Source organism: Lissotriton vulgaris, chromosome 9, assembly GCF_964263255.1.
Source record: "Lissotriton vulgaris chromosome 9, aLisVul1.2, whole genome shotgun sequence".
In the NCBI taxonomy this organism is placed as follows: Eukaryota; Metazoa; Chordata; class Amphibia; order Caudata; family Salamandridae; genus Lissotriton; species Lissotriton vulgaris.
In genome coordinates this window covers 349,674,910-349,699,690 of record NC_141697.1, presented here as the reverse complement: position 1 = coordinate 349,699,690, position 24,781 = coordinate 349,674,910, and the positions used below count along the sequence as shown (strand labels likewise).

The 24,781-nt window shown below is 41.4% G+C and overlaps 1 protein-coding gene across 1 annotated transcript in view; it reads left to right on the top strand.

Annotated features, from left to right (window-relative positions):
• PRIMA1 (proline rich membrane anchor 1) overlaps positions 1 to 23,253 on the top strand; it is a 630,582-nt gene extending 607,329 nt beyond the window's left edge. Inside the window, exon 5 of the mRNA XM_086937714.1 lies at positions 18,816 to 23,253. Within this exon, the coding sequence (XP_086793840.1) occupies positions 18,816 to 18,912 (97 nt within the window). The 3' untranslated portion in view covers positions 18,913 to 23,253. The remainder of the gene's footprint in view (positions 1 to 18,815) is intronic.
• Positions 23,254 to 24,781: the final 1,528 nt, after the last annotated feature.

Genomic DNA, 24,781 nt, shown 5'->3' with positions numbered 1-24,781 from the left:
GTTTAGCCTCACTGGGGCAACACGTAACTTCAAACCCATGTGAACCTACTTGTAAGACCATGACCTCTCAACCATGGCTGTCAACTGCACTCTGGTGTTGGCTTAAAACACTGTTTAGAGGATCTACTCATGTTTGACACTTGTACAAGTCGTCCCCCTGTGCCTGGCCTCCGCTGGACCCTATGAAGCTTGTAACTAGCAGCCTATACAACTGTATATACAAGTTGTGCAACTAGAGGAACTAATTCTTCCGCGCTCTTACTTCCTGGCATGTGAACACTGCCAAGGGAACCCCTACTTTAGTACATGAAAAACACTAAATAAATACTGTCTAGGTGAAAGCTTACCCGAGCACCTAGCCACGGGCCCTCCACTGCGTGTCAACTCCTGTTGTTGCATCTTCGCTGTTAAAATGCCTGCCCACTCCTGGACCCTTCACGTGGAACCAGCCAAACCAATCGCTTACATGGCCAAATATGTGCCAACATGTGTCCCATTAATTAACAAGGTAGAGGCTTACTGAATCAGCCTGATCCCAAAGTGTAGGCAAAGCTGCGAGGTCTTAGTGGGCTCAGACTGGAGGAGGTGGGTGTGTGTTTAACTAATGCAGACCCAACATTTTGGGGCAAACCTTATAATGCATCCCCAAAGTGCCAATGGGCAATAGTAAAGGAAACAGGCAATGCTGTGTTACAACTGTGTGATTGTCTCAGCGTGAGCCAGGATGCAGTAGTTAATGTGTGGCTTATGCAGGACAACTAATCTGCAGGGCTAAACAGCTTGTTCAGGTAATGTGTTGAAAATGCCTTGTGTATAGCCGCTATGCCAAATGCCTCCCTGTAAGTTACAAAAGGAGCACTACACTTCCAACAGTCAAAACTACCTAGTTGCCCAAGCTAAAATTAAAAACAAGTTAAAACTTGATTGCATATCCTACCATGAACCAGCCGTCTCCTTTCAGCGCTACACGCTTAAAAGTGTTATGTGAGACACTATCATTGTTTCAGTGCACTACGAGTGACATTGAAAGACTAATAAAGACTCTTTCTTGCTAGCACACAACATTGAAGATGAGGGAGACCCAACGTCAGAATGACGCCCATCTGACCCACAAGCAATTTAGGCAGACCAAGGATATAAGGCTGCTTTAGTCAGACATACTTCAGCTAGTAGTGTGCATGTGCCGTTACCTATGCACGCAACCTTGAGGAGTAAAAGTGCCTGATCTTGAATGAGACTGCGTAGCTCAGATGGAACAGAGTATCCAAAATTACACAGTCAGTCAGAACTGCCTGACCCCGTGAGACCGGAGATTAAGAGAAATACCCATGTAGCCCACAATGAAGACCCGCCTAGTAGTCTACCCTTTTTCATATGAGGTTACTTGTCCTGTCACCTAGGAGCTGCAGCCTGACAGGAAAATAAGACTTTGTTGCTGCTAGGTCATTGCCTAAGTTGAACTATAACTGTGGGTATCGTGGAGAAAACCCAATTCCACCATTCTGACCTGATCAGCCCTTGCCACATGTACCTCCTGTAATGCACCGTTACATAACTCATGCTAATGAAAGGGGCACCTATTGCTCCCAAGTCAATTCGGTCCTTAATGTGAAGCGGCCTATGGGTTGAGTACGAGCTCACCAAAGGCAAAATTAAAAGGGAACATGAGATAGATAACTGCGGGGCTGCGAAGCGTGATGAAGCCTTGAACCCAGTTCCCCCGCATAACTTATCAATCGTGCACAACTATGGAACTATCAGCGACTCGCAGGTGGATGCAGGCTCAGGGAGACCCGAGGGCCCGTGACAGAACACTATACTACGAAGTTGATCCCTCGCAAAATAGTACCACCCGGTCCCTTAATTAACTGTGGCACCAATGGAGCGGCCCCCTGTACCAGCACAAGGCCGTCCGCCACGAGGGTGACCAGAAGGTGTCATAGACGAGGTCAGAGCAATCCTGACAATATGCGGCGAACAAACGACCACGGTGGCCCGCAACCGCGAACCTGGGAAACTATTGATGCTGCGCATGTCATCGAGCGCGCTACGGGCAGGGCCATCGGCCTCGGAGAAATGAAAGCGTCCCCAAAATGCTTGCGTGCTCAGGGCTTAATAAGTGCAAAAGACGGAATCTTTACTTCCTATGCCCCACAGGGCGGATGCCTAATAACTAAGAGAGGACGTGACGTTGCGACCCAGAAACCACCAAAGGAAGGCCGCAACTGCTCGTGCATAGCCTCCCCACTTGGGAATGCGGTAACTACCAGGGCTGCGCAGCTAACCCTGATCTGAGTGAAATCCCAGTGTCCAGTGCGAGACCTGTTGCATTGCAATGCTGTTACTATTGCCGCAGGCATTCCTGGTATGGCAGCTTCCTGCACTCACCCCTGCTACTTACGTAATATTTGTATATAACAGAGTCACCTAAAAGGATCCAGCCACAGCTGATGCTCGCACACTGTTCTACTGCATGAGAGTCAACAACATAATATGTAGAACCGCCTCCACGCACCGAGTGGAAGTCACTTCCAGCTCAAAAAGGAGGAGTCTGTAGCAGTGTTCTACACTATATTGCAAGAGAACACGGCGTGCGCATCGCTACGCCACAAATAATGCCAAAATGCGCATAATGCGACCGGGGAATCTACTAGAAAAGCATCGCGCTTCTCCCTGGTGACGACCGGCAGCGCGGCCCGCAGGCCGAGTGGTACATCACGAGGAGATGGTAAATAAATCCAGAGGGTGTCGAAAGGTTGCACAAGTCCTTAAAACCCACCTCATAGCCGACTTAAGTATGTGCCCTTGTAAGTCGGCAGCCTACTTGCGCGCAGTAATATCGTGTCCCGCCAGTGATCTAACAATACGTCAAGAGACAACGAGACGGCGGAAAACACGGCACCGTACCTCTTTCAATCCCTACGTACTGAAGGGGCTGGCTCGCCTGAAATCGCCCCAGATCATCTACAGGCGCAAGAGACGAGACGGCGGAAAACACGGTCATCGTACCCCTTTCAATCCCTATGTACTGAAGGGGCTGGCTCGCCTGAATTCGCCCCAGATCATCTACACGCATGCGCCTATCATAACAAATCGCGCTTAAAATGGCCGCCCACAAACTCCGAGGGTCGGACCAGGATACCACGATGCCCGTCAAAATGGCTGCAGATGGACGCCATTAACCTTTATGCATCGGACTCATAATGCACCTCAAAATGGCCACACCTGAACGTCCTTAGCACGTGGGGCAAAAGAGAACAATCATCCCAAACAGGACCAACTCTGTAATCAATCCCAGAGTCCCTGCGTCAAGACCTTATTGGGAACTTGCATCAAGCTGCCTGTCGAATTCCAAATCTGACAACCCGTCGTTATGCCAGGACAAGCTCGCCCCCGTACGCTCGTACACCCACGAATAAATAGAAGGAAGGCTAGTCCCAAAGCGTACTAGCCAATACGCTCCACGATGTGTCCCGTAACCCTGCTTAGCCAGCCATAGGTGCTCATACGCAAGGCATTCCCCAAAGCCTGGACGCCCTACCGAAATTGCTACGAAACTCATAAAACATTAACATGCTTCCCCAGGTGGTATCCAAAAGCTGAACTGTCTTGATACCCTCCACACTAGAATTGGACTCTAGACTCTAACCTTACTCGGAACCAGCTTACAGGGACCACAGGCATACAGGGAGGCTTCAGCAGATAGAGCAATTCCAGCAACCTAGATCGGTGCAGGCCCCACCCCGGGCTCTCTAATTTACTTGCTCGGACTGGGGGTAAGAAATATGCGCGATCGCCGTAAGTTGCGTGCAAAGACACGGAAGGGGTGCCGGAGACGCCCCCCCCCCCTCCGACATACAGAAAGTCCAATCCCGTACAGGTACCCGCCCTGTCCCGATGCAAACCGTGCCCGCTCCGAACCCAAGCCAGTAAGGCCCCTACAACTTCCGAATGCAATAACCCACGACAATGTTTACGGCATCTTTAACGCCGGCAAACGAACCCGGGCAAGGGCTCTTCACGCTGTGTACACTATCTCAAGCACAGCAAGTACAGATCGCACAAGCCAAATTGAGAACAATTATGAATAATTTAAATGACAAGGAACCTCCTCCACAGCCGCCGGTCCCTCCCAGGGGGCGAGCAATCCTGCAGCACTGTATCCGTTACAAGCCGGCCCACGCCACAGCAGGACCAACCAAATTAACCCTGCGCTTTCCGTCATGATGTGCGATCCTCCCAACTTGTCTTGATGAAGTCCTGCAGTGATAGAAATTGAAAATAATCATTACTTTAGATCCCCCCCCACCACCCCCCACTGCCCCATCGCTCCATGTCTGTCGACCTTTCCTCTGCTGCGCTCCTGCTGAAAACAAAACAACACATTAAATTCCGAAAGCCCGCCACCCCCCTCACAGAACAAGGGCGCCAGAGAGGAGGAGCGAGTGTTGTACCCCGAAAGGCCAGCGGGTTATAATCGCGCTAACATAGCATGTGCCAACCTTCTCTTCCAGCTGTCCTGCAGAAAGACAAAACAACAGCGTCAAATGCCCCCCGCAACCCCCCCCCCTCCCGCATCCACATTGCATCTGGCAATATAAAGTCCGACATCTGCACCCAAAGTCGACGGTCCCCCCTATAATTACATAACAATACATAACGCCCCCATCCCTGGGAGTTAACGTGTGAGTTAACCTTGTGTAACCCAAGTTGTAATAATGGCACACCTTCCTACGTTTATGCTTAGCGCTACTAAATGCATAACCCCATGCCCGCGCAGGATAGATTGGCCTCCGGCAGATGTAACACCAATCTAGTCCATCGAGGCCCCCAACCACAGGGACAGGAGACCAGCAAGGCCATGGAGTCGGAGCAGAGAGAGGGTCCAAGGTAGGAGGGAGAACACTGCTAGGGAGCCCGAAATCAGACGCCGCCCCCTCCCACCCGGCCCGGGGAGGAGGGAAGGAAAAAGGTGGCCGATGCCCGGCCACCCCAGCGATGGGGGAGGGTGGGGGGCGCCGCGTGCCCTTGTTCAGGCATGAATAATGGAGGTAGGAGACACGGAGACGTGTGCCCTAATGTAAACTACCTTACGGAGACAGCGCATTACTGTCGCATGAAATAGCTCCTCATTAACATTTCTGATAAATATTTTAGCCTCGGAAATGGGCCCCGCTCAGGATGTCAGCGGCGAGTGAGTAGTTTGGGGTGGGGGGGGGGGCGGTGGGGTGGCCGTCGGTGGCTGAAAAATCATATCGCCCCAGGGAGGAGGGGGCCGGGCCGGCGAGAACCAAATCACAGCACGGAGAGCTAACTGCAAGGCCGCGAAAACTCAGCGCAGGCCAGGAGAATGCCCCATGCTAATACCCGGTGAGAACAATGGAGTCTGCGTGCCACAAATGGGGTCGCACCCTGGAGGGGGAGAGGATCGGAACGAAACCAGGGCGAAGACGAGTCTCCCGCCCGCTCGCGAAACTGGCATGGACCACCGGGAAACCCCCCCCCCCCCCCTCCCCCCCCACGAGAGCTGAAACCAGCTGTCCCAGCAGCGTACCTCGCTTCACACAGCACTGCCCTCTCCCCGCCCGCCCGCCATAGGAGGACCAACGCGGCCCCACAGAACGGACGCCTCCCCCCCTCATTCGATAAACAAACCATACCCCTGAACCCTGCTGCATACCCCCCCACGTCCTTCCTCACCTTGTACCAGGAAAAACAAGAAAAACAGCAACGGGCAGCACCCGCTCGAGGTCAGGGGAGGGCGAGGGTCACGCGAGCAGCGGCCAGGCAAAGAGGGCGCTTGACCCTCGCCCCCAGGACTATATAGCCCTACAACCCCTCCTCCCCCATGACCGGAAGTGACATCACAGGGGGACCACTGGTCCCCCCAACAACTAGACCGCTCAGGGTCTGTGCCATCCTATGGCACTAAGGGTGGCCGCCCTCGTAGGTGGCCACCTTTGGTGTCCCGGGGCAGCCTCTCATGATGCTGTCTTCACGCAGAAAAAGAAAAAAGCTCTTCCCGCGGGGGAGGGGCCAAAAGGGGGCACACTCAGCTACTGCAGTTTTCTGCTCCGTACTGGCACTGGGTGTACTTGCGGGTGTTTGTGGTAATTTTTTTTACTTAAAACAGCTTGCTGTCTTCATGCTGCAAAAGCTCTTCCTGGGGGGGGGGTGCAAGTTGCGTGAAAGGACAACCTGGCCGCCACACCCCGCCGCTAAAGGGCAGTCTGCGGCCACCGTTGCACCCGGCCGCCACTCACGGTACCTGAAATATGGGGCCCACACAGCAACTGCTGATTTCAGCATAGCTCTGGCGCAGAGTGTACTTGCCGGTGTTTGTCGGCGATGACACACGCTCTCGAGGCTCAGCCCCAGCACCGCGGCTCAGTCCCTGCTCGCGGCAGATCTCCTCCGCTTCGCTCTCGTGTTTCTTGCAGCTCAGCCCCGCAGTACCGCGGTTCAGTTCCGGCTCGCGACAGTTCTCCTTCTCTCCACTGCCGCTGGCGCTCTGCTCTGCACTCGGTGCTACAATCTGTGCTCTGGAGGTTAGTGGCTGTCCGGAAGACTGTTTGAATTTGATTTCCGAAATATGGCTGAAAGTGAGTCTTCAACAATAATTGTACAATATTTGCACTGAGCTTTATTTTGAACTTGTGTTGTTTAGGCATCCTTGTTCGCCGTGGTGAATAAGATGCAAATACTTAGGAATAAGGACAGCCTTAGTGGGGATGTCTTCATGTCATTTTTTTTATCATATACTGTCTCAAGGAAAAGCACCTAATTTCACATGCACTTTGAACAATGATGATTAATCCTCACCATGAATATACTCTATCCATAGCAAAATAATCTTTTGATTTTGATCTTGATTGTAGTTATGATTGGCAACCTGATAAACCAGTCGTTCTTGCACAAAGTTTTATTTTTCAGTATGCATTTGAATATTTTTGTACTTGAATTTTCCTGATTAATTATTTTTAATTATAGTTAGTACTACTTATGGCTCATAAATCGTGGCTCACTGGCCACTGATTGATAATGCGATTTTTATTAAATGTATTATGCACACGTATATTTATTGTGTTTATATGTTATGTCCTTTTGGGGTTTTGTTTTTCTACACCCAATAAAGATGATTCAATACAAGTATTTTGTTGGATTTCATGACCTATACTGGACTAGCTTTGAAGAAAGTTTGCTTTGTCTTTGATTTGATCCTTTTGATCCTGTATGAAAACATACTTCGAACTGGCCTTCATTTTTTGGAACAATATATATATATTTATTTTTGGTGTGGTGCAAGGGTTGGCCTCTTGATATATTATCTAAAGTTGAACAGTCTTAGGTGTTGATTTCAGACATACCTTGGTGACACCTCGACCATTTCCAGTTAAAAGAGCGGTTTGAAGATTATCAATTCGTAGATGACTGGCACCATGAAAGCTAATTGGCCCTGTTTGAATGGAAGCCTACCTACTGTAAGTGTTGTTCCTGGGGCCTGTTATGTTATCATGCACACAGTACCTTTCATTCTGAAAAGCTGTCCCTTTCCTCTGTAGAGTTGAAAACCTGTTATGGTGATTTGTATAGCGCACCAATCACCCTAGAGGTATCCAGGCGCTTGGGCATAGTGCGTAATTGTGTGGTTCCAAGATGCTTCTATGAAGAGCGAGGTCTTCAGCTTCTTGCAGAAATCAAGAAGTGAGGAGGAGGCTCTGATGTATTGAGGAAGGTCATTCCATGTCTTGGGTGTGAACATTTGAGGATAACTGTTTACTCTACACCATGAGCTAATAAACAGTAGTTGACTCTAATACACCTTTTTTATTCTCTCATTCCTAGAAGATTACTTTGTGGCTTATTGTTATGCAGTGAACAGTGGACTATAAAAACAAACATTTAAAAAGTCAAGTTAGTACTCAGTCTGCATAAAAAATATGCAATCTGAGTCATGGAGACCCTGTCATAAGAGTTTCTCATCTATTACCTCTTTCATGGAAACTACCTTGTTATGCCACTTTTGTCTAATCCATAAAGGTTCTTGTGAGACAGCTTTGCAACCTTTCGTGGGGATGCCTAACTCAAGATCCTTATGTTCACAAAAGTGTAAATTTGTTGCACCCACTGTAAATAAAGGTTACAGACAGACAGAAGTCAACAATTAGGAAAGACTATCATATTACAATTCTGGTTCTTTCTTTTTGTCAATTGGAAAATAACAGAACATGTAGACAAGCTATCGAGGTTATATTGTTTAAGATGATCTGTGATAATTTATACATGTCTAGTAGTCGAAATTGTTTGTATATATTTCTCTTTCTTCTTTTCTTCTCTTTTTCTAGTCAATAATTAACCCTGAGGCAGTGAACAGACGGTATGTGGTATTACATACATGAATCCTAACATAAAAAAACAATTTTCTAACCTGTCTTCTCAGGTACTTAACTCTACCCTATACAACACCACTCAATTTCACCTTATAGTCCCTTTCCAGGAGATACCTCCACTGTTTTCTGACAATTAACCCTCCCACCTCATTCATCCATTCCTCAAGATTTAATTACCTGATGCCTGAACCTTAATGCCCAGCAACTAATTCCCCTCTCACTCACAAACTCCTTACCATAAGTGCCCTTTTGAGATTTACATAAAATCAAAAGCTGAGAGCTTCAGACATCTGTTGTAAAAGTGTGAGGAAGTATATATTTTTCTTGATCGTGTCACTAAGGACTCTGTGGTTTCCATAAACATCCTCACAATAACGTTGCTTAATGTACTACTGGTAGCTGGCCTGCCTCTTTGGTTGTTAGTGTGTTTGAAATGGCAAAGATCTTATTCATCTGAAAAGTTTAACCTCTTCTTTTCCTCTTGAAAGAAATGTAAGTATATAAGGTTATATAAGGTTTCTGTCCATTAAGTCACAAAGACCAAGTATGTCAGAAATATTCACAGGTAGATTCAGTCCTACATTTGGAGCAGATTTTCACATTTTATGGAGCGCACAAAGAATTGTAGGAGAGATATGGTAGATCCTTGGACATTCTCAATTACCAGATGTGCTTACATTTGTCAAATAATATCATACACATTTTTCACTAATTTGAAAGACTTTACAGGATTATCATGCATATTTGTGCACTTGCTCAGTTAGTTGTTTTTAAATATTGTTCTCCAGAGGGTAAATATTAAGAATACACTACACTTAAAAACATTCCCAAAACAGTGCTTAATTTTAGAGTGCCATACATTGAATGTATGAATAACATGCACTTGTTTGATTCATTTTCTATTCTTTGTTTCACATCCTTATCTGTGTAGACAAATAATAAAGGCGTGCACTATAGGCAATATTTTATTGACTGGATAACAAAATGTCAACTTTTGAATATATAATACTGATAATATGAATATGTGGCAGGGACTCCAGGGGCATAAATCATTCACCCGGAGCATCCAACAGACCCCAAATCAAGCTGGTCAGGCTTGGGATGAGAAATCATTCCTGGTCTCTCCTTATGTGGCTTTTCTGAGCTCGGGATCTACTGTCTCCAGAGATCCTAAGAGGTAAAGGTATGAAGAACCAACATGTAATACAATTCATGTATAATTAAAGTAAAGCTAACACATAGGCAGATATGATAATATTAATAATAATAACACTGTATGAACTAAAGGCCACATAACTGTGGATAGAAATAACAGAACTGTTTTGTAAGTGAATAATAGGATCATGCACAATCCGTAAACCCTTGTCATTCAGAGGTGGTTTTTTCCATCATATTTAAAGCACTTATAATGTCGTTGGTCTTGTAGCAACAGAAAATGTATTTATCAAAATGACGTTTACATTTGTCACAATAGAGACTTGTTCAGTATGGTGATATTGCAGATATGAACAAGCTCATTGGCCAGAGCAAAAGACACTTCGTCTGACTACCATTCTGCTAATTCTTCTCAAGTTGACTGAACCTTGTTTGAATAAAGGCTGAGCATCATCTTTTCAAGTTGATTGATCCTTTTCTGGACAAACTGGATGCAAGTGGAACAATAGTTAAGCCAACTGTGTCAAGAAGCACTTTTTTCTTAAAGAAATTTAAAAAAACATCTTCATGACTTTATTTAAACATCAATTTTTCATAAACGGGTGTGCATGATCTATTTACTGAGTGATCATTATTTACTGAAACATGAGGTTTGTAGCAGAAATTGTTAGTACCTATTGAACATTTAATCTTTCTTATCTGTGGTAGTGGCGTACCAACTGTTATTGAACTTTAGACCTATTCTCATCAAAATAACTATTTTAAAAGGCTAGTGTGTGGGACTTTGGCATCAGTATTGTTAACAGGAGCTCTTTAAATCCTATTGTGGAATTGAAAAGTTTAGAAACTTTACAGTGTGTCTTTGTGGATCTTTTAAGTAGAGCCAGGATCAATGATGAGGTCAGTCCTTGAGTGCATGTTTGGCCGTGGGTAGATGCAGTGACCACTGAAAGTATTTATCTTTGCCCAATGAATAATTTGTGGACATTAGTTTATTTAGGTAGGTCTTTATACTCCACTGTAGAACTATGACTGATTGCATCACAACTCTTCTTGTTTGCACATTTGAAACCTGCACTCGTGATTTCACTTGCTACTATGGTCCTGGCTACTCCTAGCTTGCTAAGTTCAGCATGCAACAAGTACTACTATCTGTTCTGTGCAGTACTGATGGAATGCAAGGTCCAACCTTCATACACTTGCTACAGTCCCAACACGCAAGCCACTTTGAAGCTGAACATCTTGATATAACTTTACTTATCTGGTTCAGTGAAGATATACCAGACACAATGTGAAAAATGTGGGGTTCTGAGAAGTCTATTAGCACCCAGAAGGCAATATATGAATTACAGATTTTTGACTGTTGGAGTATTTTCTGGGTGGCACCCATTTGCATTATAAGCATTTGGCAGGACAGGCAGTGTGACTTCAGGAACAGTTTGCACTTTCTTCAAAAGTTTGAGTTGAACTCTAGATGCATCCTTTAGAATTCTGGCACATTGCTGTTTTCCTACGCTGAACCTGATATCCTGTATTTCAGTCACACTAAAAATATCGTTCACAGATGAAATGACTTTATTTTTAGGAGGACAATGGCTGACCACACACATGTCATACACAGGCTTGTCATAGAATCAATGTGCTTGGTGCCAGTTTCTACTTTGAAATTTGTTTTAGGAGCAGTACTTAAAATAATAACTCTGGTTTCAATATGGTCCCTGCAGGTCTGCACAAAAGGACTCAAGGCTGTGGGCTGGCCGATCTTTAATCTGGCTTATGACTAGAGGGTCTGAGCAAATTCCTTATGTTTCCATCTGAGTCAGTTGTATATTAAAAGTATCTTATTTGATCACTAAACATTTTAAAACAATTATCATTACTTTAACACAATTCAACTTGCCCTTATCAATAATGATTCTTTTATTCTGTTTAAACACTCAACCATTCTCTTGCATTTATATTGTGGTAAAAAACCATGCAATACACCACTATTTATATTACATAGGATTTCTGTAATACATGTTTGACAAGCAGGATTACTGGAGTTTCTAAAATGAGTCAAAGACATTTTGTCCCTCCAACTACTTCTTTATAGACTTCTTCAGGACTAATATTGTTGATTTAGTTTTAATATAGAATGATATTTGTGTTACGGCATTCTCTGGGCAACCACTATTTATTAAATCACCATTTCAGGGTGATTTGGTCCTCCTAGAATATGTAGAAAGTGATTTTTGAAAGAGTTCATATGTACCCTTTGATTACTTTAAACAAGAAGCATGAGGCAACTGTCATTGAACTTGCTGGCTGCTCTATTCATAATTTTGAAACACAAATGGTTTTTAGGCCTCTATCAATACTATTCTGTAAATTATCGTCTTTTGTAGCCAATCTGGATCTCCAAAGTGCACTTTATTAGAACTTTGTTAACTTTAGTACATTTTTGATATAACAGAAGTAATGTTTAGCGCAGCCACATTAGCCATTGTTTCTTTTTTTCAGGGCTACCTTACACATGAACTGTTGCTCTTTAGCATATAAGTCCACCACACTAGACTCCACCTTGGATTCTGAATTTACAACTGATGTGATTGCACAGTTTTCAAATTTACAATATCCACTTCCATGCTCTCACCCACCCACCCCTTTTTCCACCAAGATCATACATTGATTCAATATTTGCATGACAATTTCAGCTACAGAAACATGATTCTTTATGTAGACCATTTCATTTTCAGTAGATTCTCTTCTTTTATTAGTGGGCACATAGTGGTTTGTAAATCCTTCAAGACATTCATATTTAAGGATATTCTTTGTGTGAGTGATTGTAACTCGTGTTGCTTTTCTAGCTTCAGGAACCTCCCTGTGTTTGTCACTCATCACATGAATTTATGGGATCAAGATTTCCAATCTACTTTTAGCATACTGTTTATTCTTATTAAGGTACTTAAGTTTAAGTATTGGATGGTAGTGCAGAGCAACAGTCCAAGTGACAAGACCATGTACATTTGTCAAACTGCATTGAAGGTTTCATACCTTCGTCGTACACCACAGGAAACACTAATGCATCCCCTAGAGTAGGCATGGGGGGACAAAGGCACATCCATGGAGACACACTGATTCTTGCCCTTCTTCTTCAGGGGCAGGTGTCCTGAGAACCCAAACAGCCCAGTCCTAACACCATCCTAATTTGTCTGCTGCTCACCAGCTATGGATATCACAAGGCCTCACCAGCTCTCTGGAGCTTATAGAGTACTTGCACGGAAACTGATGGCTCTGCACTTCAAGCTCCACCGATTGCTAGTCCTATCGTGTACCCTAAGTGATACTGTATAACTCCAAAATTAGAGCTGTAGCAGCACGCCGACAATCACAGTTATCTTGAAGTTTGCTAATCCCCAATAATTTCCCTGGTTACTTTGAAGGGAGCAAGGGAAAGGGGCCCGTCTTCAGGGCTACAATGATAAGGAAAGATGCAGAGTATATGTGGGGCATAGACTGCTCCTTTTTCTGAACTCCGCTCAGAATCTATGGTACTCAGAAGAGACTGGTGGTATGCCAAGGATTGTTTTGCCAAACACATTCTGGGGTTTGACTTTAATTTGGCTGGTTGATTCACTTTAGAAGAGAACTGAAACAGATAAAGATTTGAAGACTTCTCTGCTTTCTTCTGTGACCGATTTCAGCCTGTCCACCTGAGTATTTGGGAGAGTTGTCTCCAAATTTGGACATTTTTCTCTATATCAAGATCTTTTATGAGGTCTAATGAACTCTGACTGACCCCAAAAGACACATGTCTCCAGATCCTACCAAAAGGCCTTCTTGTCTACCGTAAATGTTCTATTTATGATGAAGAGTGCACTTAGGTCTTAGTCCAAGAAAATCCTTGGTCTAGTAATAATTGTTTTACTTCCATTGTTTCCCATGAACAGTGTTTGTTTTTGTAATAGTCTATGACCCCTACAACTGCTTATCTTTAATAGTATTTAGTAACTGTATTGCTGAATTAGCAGTCTTGATGTGTGGCAAATGGAATGTTCTCTAAGGTAAGCTGTACACTGTTTGCCAACCTGTCAAAGTGATACAACAAATAATTGGTTCACTCCAGGGAAGGGAAAGATGAAATAAGTCATTACAGACAGTTAAGCACAAATAAAAAAATTATCAAAATCAAAACAGATAAACACCTAGAAACACAATACAAAAAAGAACTTGTTTTTTAAAAGGCAATCCAATCCAAATGTTATTGGCGTATTATAACAACACTCAATAAGTGCATTAAGTGTGACAGTGCAATGCAGTGAAAATCAGTTAAAAATCAGAAGGTGAAGAGACGTGTTCAAAATAAATGGTACAGATAAACCTTTTACACACAATGGTCTGCAAAAAATTATCTTGTATAATCATTAAATTTCAAAACAGAGGAGAGCTTCACAAGTTCTGAGACCTGATAATAGTGAATAACGCAGTCCATATTTCATAACAATAGAAAGTTGAAGTTTTGACCCCGGTTTAATTGACCAGGATTATCATCAGGGCAGTTGTCGAAAGACACTTAAGAAAATGCAACCTAAGAACCAAAAAGAAAAAGGAAAGGAAATTGTGTATAAGAAATAGTAACAAGAGAAACATGCACAACTTGACCAAATGGTTTACTTAGAAATATCCAAATCAAACATGATGTTTCAAGCATAAGAGATGGTAGTGAATCAAGCTAGAGGACCCAATCATAGACAAAAAGGAGGCAAGAAAAGATGACTCAAGCAAGAAACAACCCAGATCCAGCTTACCAATAGACCAATACAGCATAATTCAAATAGATAATGTACCTGGATTGAATTAGAACAAAGATGCTGTTATGGTATACCATTTCCACAGAATGAATCTAGAATGAGAACATAGGGTGCCCTCAATGAGATCAGGCAAAATGCAAGTCACGTCAGTAGCAATACAAGAAAAATGATACAAGAAAAACACCAAAGAAAACAGGTTACATGATAGAGTCAAGTCCAAAACAAATCCCATGGAAAGGGAATGCCCGGTTAGCATCCAACACACAGGGAAAAAATATTAACAGTTAGACAAAAGCAAAGCAACTACACACAAGGAAATGCCTAGCAGGACCTTTAAAATCAAACGTACGGTACAAGCAAACAAGTGCCCAGCAAGGAACACCTAGCAGGATGCTCCCAGCATCAAAACAGGGGATGATTTAACTGCTAATTAAAAGTGGCTGTAAAATTCAAGACAGATCAGTGTTGCTGAAACAGTAATGCTTACTGTGTACTCCCGCAGACTTAAATAGAATAGGAAAATCCACCTGCATACATGTGCGCCATAGTCTGTAACACAATTTAACACAATCACATGGGGTGCCCAGAGAATAATGGGAAATTAATTCACATACAGATAATAGATACCAGTCCGATTAAGGTAATAACCACAGGCACAAACAAGCCCAAAATGAAGACTAATATAGTAAAAACAATAGTAAAACTGTCCACCACAATAGACTAAAAGTTAAAATAAACTACATAAATAGCAAATATAGTCATACACACGGAGAAAACGTGCAATGTGCCTGATAGAGTAGGAATTAAAGTCCCAAAGAAGGCAACCAAGGCCAATACAGAGGAGGTGCAAAGGAAAACAGAACATGTACAAAAATAAATGAATAGAGCCCACAAACCGAATAAAAAAGTGAAACTTGAATTCATTAAATATGGATTACATGAATTACATCAGTCCTACATCAAATTCCATATGTAGACAATGTCAGCATGATTTCATCATTGATATTGAGACAAATGACTGATGAATCCAGGCGGTCAATCTGTCTGCCTTCCAAAGATAACATTGTCTATTTTATATTGGTACTTTGTGTACTCCTTGAAATTTGCTTGATCACTTGCCATTTTAAATGGTGAAGCAGATGTCCTGCTTGCTGGTAATGTTCAACAGGCGGGGCACAGTTAATACTGCACAGTTAAATAGCAAGTGATCAAAAAAGTCTCACGGAGTAGGCAAGTTACCGAAATATACTTTCATTCGGTGTGTGGGCTCTATTCCTATTTGTCTGCACACAATATAATGTGAGTCTCAAAAATTGAGAGTTAAAGATATCACTTTTATGGAGAATTAACTATTGTTCTGACTGCACTTTAATCAGGCTATGATGAGATGTGTGAAAAATTAGGCAGTAAGCTGCTTTTATTTGTCCACCAAACCTTTGTGGAGAGGAAACATCTGAAACCAGGACTAAAGTCCCCTTCATATGATGTTAGAAATTAGATTATGCATCGTCTAGTCAGCTGTATCTGAGAGAGAATGCAGACCTGTTTCTCCTGCATCAAGCACAAAACTTTCTGATGAGCCCTCATTTATTTTACAGAGTTAAACTGATTGCCATCAACGTATTCACTGTTCCAAATGTGTACTTGCAAAGTTAGTTGTTACTCTCATTCAGGGTCAGACTGGCCATAGCGGGCATCGGGCATTTCCCCATTGGGCCGCAATGGTGGGGGCTGGTTTTCAACCAGTGGGGTCTGTTTTTGGTACAGGGAGACGGTTTTGTAGCAGTGCTGCAATATCGGCCCCGTACCAAAAGCAGCAGCAGCAGTGATTCCCACATCCTTCTCGCCCCCCCCCCTCTTTCGGCTGGTCCGACTGAATTACCAGGGCCAGTCCTATTAAATTGCCAGGGCCAGTTTGCGTTCCCAGTCCAGCACTGCTCTCATTTATGCAAGTCATTACTTCTACACCTACTGTATTATCCCCATTGTGACATATCTTCAAGAAGGCTTGAGAGGCAATCTGAGATTGGTGCCTACTAGCACTCAGCAATGATCTCCTAACTAATTTGGTTTGCATATTTTCATACGTGGATCTTACTGCTGCTCCAATCTGACGCTCATGAAAAATTCAAGAAAACAGATTTGAATCTTTTATTTTTTAGATTCTTCTCCACATACATTTTTACCGCCCTTGTTTAATAGTTTGTCTCTAGACCTTGATATTCTGTTGCTTTCTTTTTTGTGGGTGATTTAACATCTTGGAGGCAACCTAGTAACAAACAACCATGTGATTTCATTCACTTTGGTTTTAGCAAAGTATCTCTATAGCACTTTAAATCTGCTGTATCTGTTTCTTTCAGTTCCCTTAACTTTAACTTCCAAAATATTTCCCTTTATTTTCCTTTAAATCCCAAGCATGCAGTGCTGGGATGTAGAAGGGTTTATCACTAATCCCACATGCAGTTTTCAGGCCGCTTTCACGCATAAATCACTAGGTTAGGACTTGGGTGAAGGTATTGTTGCAGATGTCTGACTTCAAACATTAAAAAATAATTACTTGACTTTTAAAGACCTCCATTGGCAGCATTTGAAGCTTTGTTTAATTTCCACTTCTTTTCAAAGCGTTTCTATTTCAGCAAAGCTACTAAAAAATGTATTCCCCATACCATCTGGATCTACAGATTCCGAGGGTATTGGTAAATCAGACGGCGAGTGATTCTGTCAGATTACAATCGGATTACACTTTTGTCCATGACAATCCCCTCGGAGGTGAGGACCTGTTGGAGAATAAGAAATACAGTACTTGGTTCCTTCATTAATTCTTTATTTTCCCATGACATTTCACCCCAAAATGTTAGCTGCTTTCAGCAGCCAGAGTCCCCCGTTGAAAAACCCTGAATCCGTGGTGTCCTCACTGAGTAAATGTTGTTGATAGGGTCTGTAACCCCTTTTGCCTGCTCGACCAGAATTACAAGCATGGGGGCACATTAGAATAGAATACCTTTCCCTATCTGCTCTGTCTGTGGAGGAATACAAGAACTCAGCACAGGAAAAAAAAAACATAGAGTATTTTGGAGGACAATGAGAGTTTTGGGAAAGGAGGAATATCGGTTTAATTTGAATACAAAATCAACACATATAATTTCTTACATAACAATTAGTATCTTCCTTTTTCTCCTGGTTAGTTTGATCCCAATACAGATATTTCTTTTCACCCTTTTGTTCAACTGCTTGCTGTCCCTCATTTAAGAATTATAGCAACAAATGAGAAACTGGGGCAATAAGTGCACTCAAAACATTTCTGGCATTCTGGTCTTGGATTTGATTAAGCACTTCGCAGTGCTTATGCTCTGAAAGTAGAAGTTCAGGGACTAACCATTTTTGTCAGAGTCAAACATGCACCTACGAAGGCATGTGTTGCTCAGAACCAAGGCTGGCAAGTCCCAATCAAACCTCATGCATCTTTCTTCCATAACCAACACTTCCTGTTTTCTTTTCCTAAGTCTGATTTTCCTAAGTCCGATTTTGTTACAGGGCCGTTTTTGCATCATAGCTGCAAAATCGCCCCTGTAACAAAATCGGACGAAAGCGGCCCTGGCAAAGATCTCGGCGGCGCCCCCAACCCTCAGGGGGGGAAGGAGGGGGAGGGCGAGCACTTTGCCAAGGCCGGTTTTGGTTCTCAGTCCGGCCCTGCTCATAGTGATAGAAAGGTGCAACGGAACATAGATGCTAAAGCAATAGGAATACAAGATTACGTTGTAACACTCTTTTTTCCTTGTACTGCCTTTCTTTCGCTTCCTCTGGGTCAAAGTCTGATAATGAAAAAAATTGTTCTGATCCCCAGAAATGAGCGTAATGCCAACACCTGTAACCACCAGCAGATATTGAACAATGGCAATGTAACTGTTCTTGGGGCTTGTGGACTAGTTCGACATTGATTTCACTATCTGTCTTATGATCTTCTTGAGTGTAGCATATCTTTACCTCACATATTTCTGTCATCTCGAGTCCTGTATTCAAGGACACAGCCATTTGTAAAGGAAAATACAAGTATACAATATACAAAAACCACTTACACACATACATTCACTTTGCAAAGAAATCACACATCGGCTTCCATGTGACACTATCCTTGCTCCACATGGGCATGCTATGAACAGTTACCTAATCAAGAAATCTCATCCTTTGCTTTGGAATACATGAGCCATCCCTAAACAGAGCAGTACATTTTAATGCACTTAAGATGCAAATGCTCACTCTGAGGTCCTGAAATGCTGTAAGGTGAATGAAAAATGTATTAATGTTTTTTCTGGGTTCTGTGCCCTTACTGAAGTAAAGCACAAGTGATCAGAAGCCTTATTTATGATTTTGAAATCTTCTATAATACCTTTTTCTGTAATATTTTGCCACTTTCTGTTATTAACTGCAATATATTTTTTTTCTTTTCCCTCTTTCTGTTCATCACACTCCACTTAAGGAAACCACTGCGGAAAGAAGAGAATGGAACAAGCCGAGCTGAGTACGCGATGAGCCCACAAAACAAAGTACTGGACGCTAACAATGCGGTCGTCTAGTCTTCAGAAGCCCAAGATGGGTGCAATGTTAAACTTTTGATCGCGCTAAACAGTGCTTGGGAGGATTCCAAAGGGGTAAATGAAAAGAGCTTCTGGTCCAGAACTTCATTTAGGAAGACAAGGAAAATAACTGCAGACGTATTTGTTATTCAGAAGAGGATGGTGCACATCTCTTCAGCCTTGTTGGTTGTTGAGCAGATCAAGGATTATCGGAGAGAAGATTTCACAAAGGTATAAACACTGCATGCTGCTTCTGTCAAAAGCAACAACTTCAGGATGCCTCCAGCTTTTCGGTTTGACTTACCAACGACAAAGAACCAAGTAGGACTGTAGGGTGATCCATCAGCGAAGCAGCAGCTTTATTTTGCCTTTGTTTTCAAATGTAATTTGTAAAGGAGACACCCACATGCCCTGCTTGTGCAGTTATAATTTACACCATATCAGCTTCAGGTTTTTGTCGAGAGGTCTCCTGCCATATGCCAAGCAACCAAAAATACTGCATGCACTTAAGAAAGGAACCCAAGAGATCGGCCTGCAGTCTAATGACTATGCAATTTCCAGTGGCTGAAGACTATTCGAGGAGGAAATATTAGTTCCAACATTAGTTATTGGTGCGGATATATGGATAAATATAGTTTTTAAAGGTGCTTTAAACATTATTACATTATAATTAACTTTTTTTACTCCTTGTTGTTTACTTTGTAGCTTTAAATGAAACTCAACTCTTCTTTGTAGCATCGCGTGCTTATTATCTTTACAAAATACCTGAACGTTGTTCTCCCTCTTGAAGGGTATTTTGTTTACACTTTGGGGTGACTGACTTTACTTAATTGTGTTTAAGGGCCAGCAACAACGAGAACCAAAGTTCTCCCTGAGCCCATCGGGGTCCTCATTTCTGTCGAAAAGGGAGAGACTTCAAGGGCAGAAAAAAATAACCTCGAGTGTCATACCCTGGCCTTTTCTACACAGAGACTGCCAATTGTGCCAAATTCTATATGGTGGTTTTGTGACGTTCTTCGGTAAAACACACTTCAGTCCAAGCTAAGTCGGGTTTTTATCAAATCCATTCCACTTGGAACTTCGGATGAAAAGCAAATACTGCGTTCTCTTCCCACTCGAGGCTGGTCTCTGTTCTATTTTCTTTTTTTTTATCACGGAACTTGTTTTAAATGTACAAGGAGAGAGCTATCATTGTGGAGGGTGCCATACTTACCCGTGTCTTTGAGCATCTTTTGCAGATTGTTGCAGTTCGGTGGGCTAAAATAATCACACTTTCGTATTGTCAGTATATCTGCATCTCAAACCTATACATTTTATATAACTCTATTACTCAATGACTTTGTTCATAATGTACATGTATTTATCTGTATCCTACTACAGGCGAAAATGCTGCTATATCACCCTTGTTAAGAAACTTGTGAGCTAATCCTGTCTCTTCAGCTTTTCATTCAATCATCTTAAAATGTACTGCCCCACACGCTTCAAATGGTGTCTAACTTGTGGAAAATTGAAAGTGGAGACATTATTTATTTGACAATATAGCTGTTAGAGCTTGTGTAAGCAGAGGAAATAGAATAGACTGTAATTTCTGTTCTGGACAGGTGATTCTGCACACTAACTCAATGATGACACAAAAATCTAGTTTCCCAAATATTAATGCAATACTCCTGCAATTCTTGTTGAGATTTAGTCACAAAGTGATATGTAATGGTTGATTTCCAGCATCTGTTTTGTAGAAAGCTCCGATTACAGTTTGATAAAATGGTACATATTTCCGTCTCCTAGGTCTGTCTGTTTGTACAAAATGCACTGTTATATGTAGTGGTTTGAGACTGACTGCATGTGAAGAGAAAGTTTGAGAATGTAGAAGAGGCGCATGTCATGTTCCGCAATTTACACGTTTTCAGAAGTTTTCTCCTCCTCCCTAGAAATACCTTCTATAGGCATGTTTAATTGAATATGGTTGCAGTTCGTTCTTTTATGATAATGGCCATTAACATGTATGTAATTTTGCACCCTTCATTTAAAAACACACATATGACATTAGAATTGCAATCTTGGACCCTAAATATGCAACAATATCACACTCTTTAGCGTTACGTGGAGACAGTTTTTGCTTTCTTTTTTTAATTTATTTTTGATACAAAGTGACTGGATGTTCTATGTACTGCCCTTTCATGTGAGATGCACAAAGCACCGAAACATTGCCTATTTTCCTACTTTGGCAACTGTCGCAATTCACTAAGGATAGTGATTTCCCTGCATTTGGTTGTAAATATCCACACTTTCGATATCCTAAAGTGCATATATCTATCTAATATAGCTACTGTATAGATGTGCACTCTATGTATATGCCCTCTGTCTGTAGAGAACAGATTTTATGCATGCTGCAAATAGTGATAACGTTCCTCCAGTCCTTATGTGACGATTAAATGTGCACATAAATACACTGAAAAAGAAAACCTAGCTTTTCTGGGCATTTTCTAAGTATTCATTGGCAATGTGTAGGATGATCAACATTAGCTATACTTCCCTAGTGGTGCGTAACAAGAATTAGAAGAAAAATGCATAACGTGCTATGTCTTGTTAGTAAAGTAGTGTGTCTAAAGCTTATTTATTTCATAAACCACCACATGTCATATATAGGGCAGCATTTACAACAAAACATCCCTCCACTTTGTTTATACCAAAGTTTTAAATTTTTTGTTCTGATGGGACATGCTTTTTTGACTTTTGTGTGCAAATTATGTATGTTTATAACTCAACAAACCCACTGACAATTGTGACAAACTACAGCAAAAACCTAAATGGTTTTGCAGGTAACAATATTGCACTTTTGATCTGAAAGCGGTCAGTGCATAAAAGCCTTCTGGTCTGTCTTTCTTTCATTGCATTGGGGGCAGTTCTGATTAAACATAAAGCTTCAACAAAAGGAGCTTATGTGTCTACTTCTTTTGTACCATGTGCAAAGGAATCACTGAGAGACTGAATATACAGATAATGATTCACTCTTATTGGGTGAGCCAACGGAGATTAGCAGAGGATTATGCCCTTTAAATGAGTCTAGCAGAATAAGGCTCCGGCTTGACAGATCAGTGTGCAACCTAAAGGCTTACATCTTTAAGTCTCTCATTCCACTAAGATCTTTTTATTTACCACTTTTGACTAGATAATACATGTTACTAAGGATGTTAAAGCCTGAAGTTACTAAGCATGATTTATGCACAAGTTATTTTCATTTTTATTTTGAGTAGTGACGTGGGTATTGGTAATAATGCTAACATAATCCTTATCAACACTATAATAATTGTAATAATAATATTATAGTTTTTTGGCTGTTATCAAGAAAAGTAATTAAAATGGTCATAGTTACAAAAGTAGGGTAATGTAATGATTTACATTCATACTAATGTTGTTATTTTTACTAGTAGTATTATGTATCTTTTTATTTTCAATACTCTCATTTTCAGTATTAGGATCATTAAAACAAATAATAATAACAGCATCTATCTTGTTACTATTGATATTATAATTATTAGCATTGTTATCAATATTATTATCATTAGTAGTAGTTGTATTATTTCTACTTATTTTGGGATCCAATCGTTCAAACGTTTTGGAGGAACAAGATGCAAGAAACTACCTGCAGTGGCCACTTGTCATGTTGGCCTCTTCACTAATACATTCTTTTATTTAATAATCACAGATTTTATTTTAGGAAAACGTAGGTACAGCAGATAATCAAGAGATCACCGTTAAATTTACATATGTGGATAGGAAAGATAACATACCTTTCACTGACATCCTTCACCGTCATCTGATGATTGTTAATGCCAAGATCACTTGCTTCAGTTGCAGAATTAGAGAGCATCAAATTTCAAATTTAGAAGCTGCAAAAACAGACTTCTAGGATAAGCATATTGATGTGTGCTTTACAACATATAGGAACATAAGCTTTTTACAATACACTTTGCATCTGTACAAAGCATATTATTTAAACTGTAGGAATAGGATATTAAAATGTCTAATGCATGAATGTAAATATTCTAAGATTCGCCTTTTTGACTGTGTGCCACATGTACAGATCAAGATTCTTATTGTTTATAGCAGATGTGTAATAGTAGTTCAACAAATACAGAGACAATTACTGTATGAATAATATTGGCGTCCTGTTTCTTAAAAAGCCATTAATGTATATTATTTGAAATGTATATATGGGTATTGCGCAGTAAGCATCTTCTGTACCAAAAACAAACATGATGCATATGCATATTGTGGAATACTATGTGTAAAGAAGCGCCATGCATATTTTTCTTATTTTAAATAAAAATGTCCTTTAAAACATCCACTGGTTGTTTCTCTAGCTTATGCTACAATTCAGGTAAGAACAATTAATAGAAAAATGTACACTTGAATTATAGATGCGGATGAACTCTAGCAGACAGCCCCCCCTCTCTCCCAAAAACGTATAACACTACACTAAATAAAGGATACTCAGTGTAGAGAACTAGTCCTCGTTGAAACAGTGGAAAGAAGACGAGGCTGTCTCCCAACTCCAGCTGACCTAAGCACCAAACATTCTGAGATAACCTTGGTGAATCTAGCCAGCAGCCTTGCAATGGGATGGTATGGATAAATAATATATTATTATGCAGATTGACTTCTACAGCTTCGAGGATGCCCAGCATTCGATGGCATATGCTTTTTATTTCGGCAAACATACTATTATCCAATGTGAACCCTGTTGGTAATATTTCAATCAGCTAGTGGTTTGGCAACTGGTTTTCATTTACAAATTAAAATTTATTTGATTAATCAATTTCTTTGATTAATTGATCAAATCAATTTCTTTGTTGAATACCAGCTTAAATTGTACCATAGGAAAACATGGCTTTATGCATTTTTATTTAAAAGATACGAGCAGCATCTGCTTTGATTAGTCTATTCAAGTGCTCCAATCCATCACTTTCAGTCATATTACATATCAAATATGTTATCAAATGACTTGTACACTAAAATTGGGACTACTTGACAGCACATTCTCCACCGATTAGACATCCCTGCTGAGACATGATAAACCCTTTCATTTTCACAAATCCTAGGAGTCTATGCATGGATTGACATAGGTCAACATTGATGCCTTAAATAAGGACGGGCACTACATATATCATATTACAAATTACGAAGTGCTATTTTCCCTTAGGCAAGCTTTGTGGAGACTTAATTCAGACTGTATTACCTACATAATAGATAGCTTTTTCAGTTCAAGCAATCAGTGTCCACAATGACCATGTAAGCAAATGTATGCTTTGCATTGGATAAACTGCCGGGGAGCTCCATGAAAAAGGACAAGGAGCAGATTAGTTGTGTATGCACTTTTAGAAGGAGTAAAATACAAGCCTCGCAGATCACAATGACCCAGATTAAAGAATTTCTCAGTACATTGGTAGATTTAATTTTTTATTTTCATAAAGGTCATGTCAACAAAATGCCCACATTCCTATACCTCACTCCGTCTAGCCTTACACCATTTAAATACCAGATGCATTTACATCATGATTCCTTCAAAAATTGTTATTTTTTTGATAGTAAGATGATTTCTAAGTATTTATTATTTGAACTTTCTCAACCTCTCTGCTAACTGATAGAAGAAAAATCACACACTACAATGTCAGTTGCTTAAAGTTAAGCTGAAGTGTGTTCCTTTCTGAGAGTGTGGGGGGTATATCCATACCAATGCCAAGAACCCTGGAGAGGTCAATAGCATTTGAGAATGAAAAGGAATGGTAATAATATGCAGCCTTCTTTGAGGTCAGTGCAACATAAAACTCAATCTTTGAGGGCAACATTATACATACTATTCACCCAA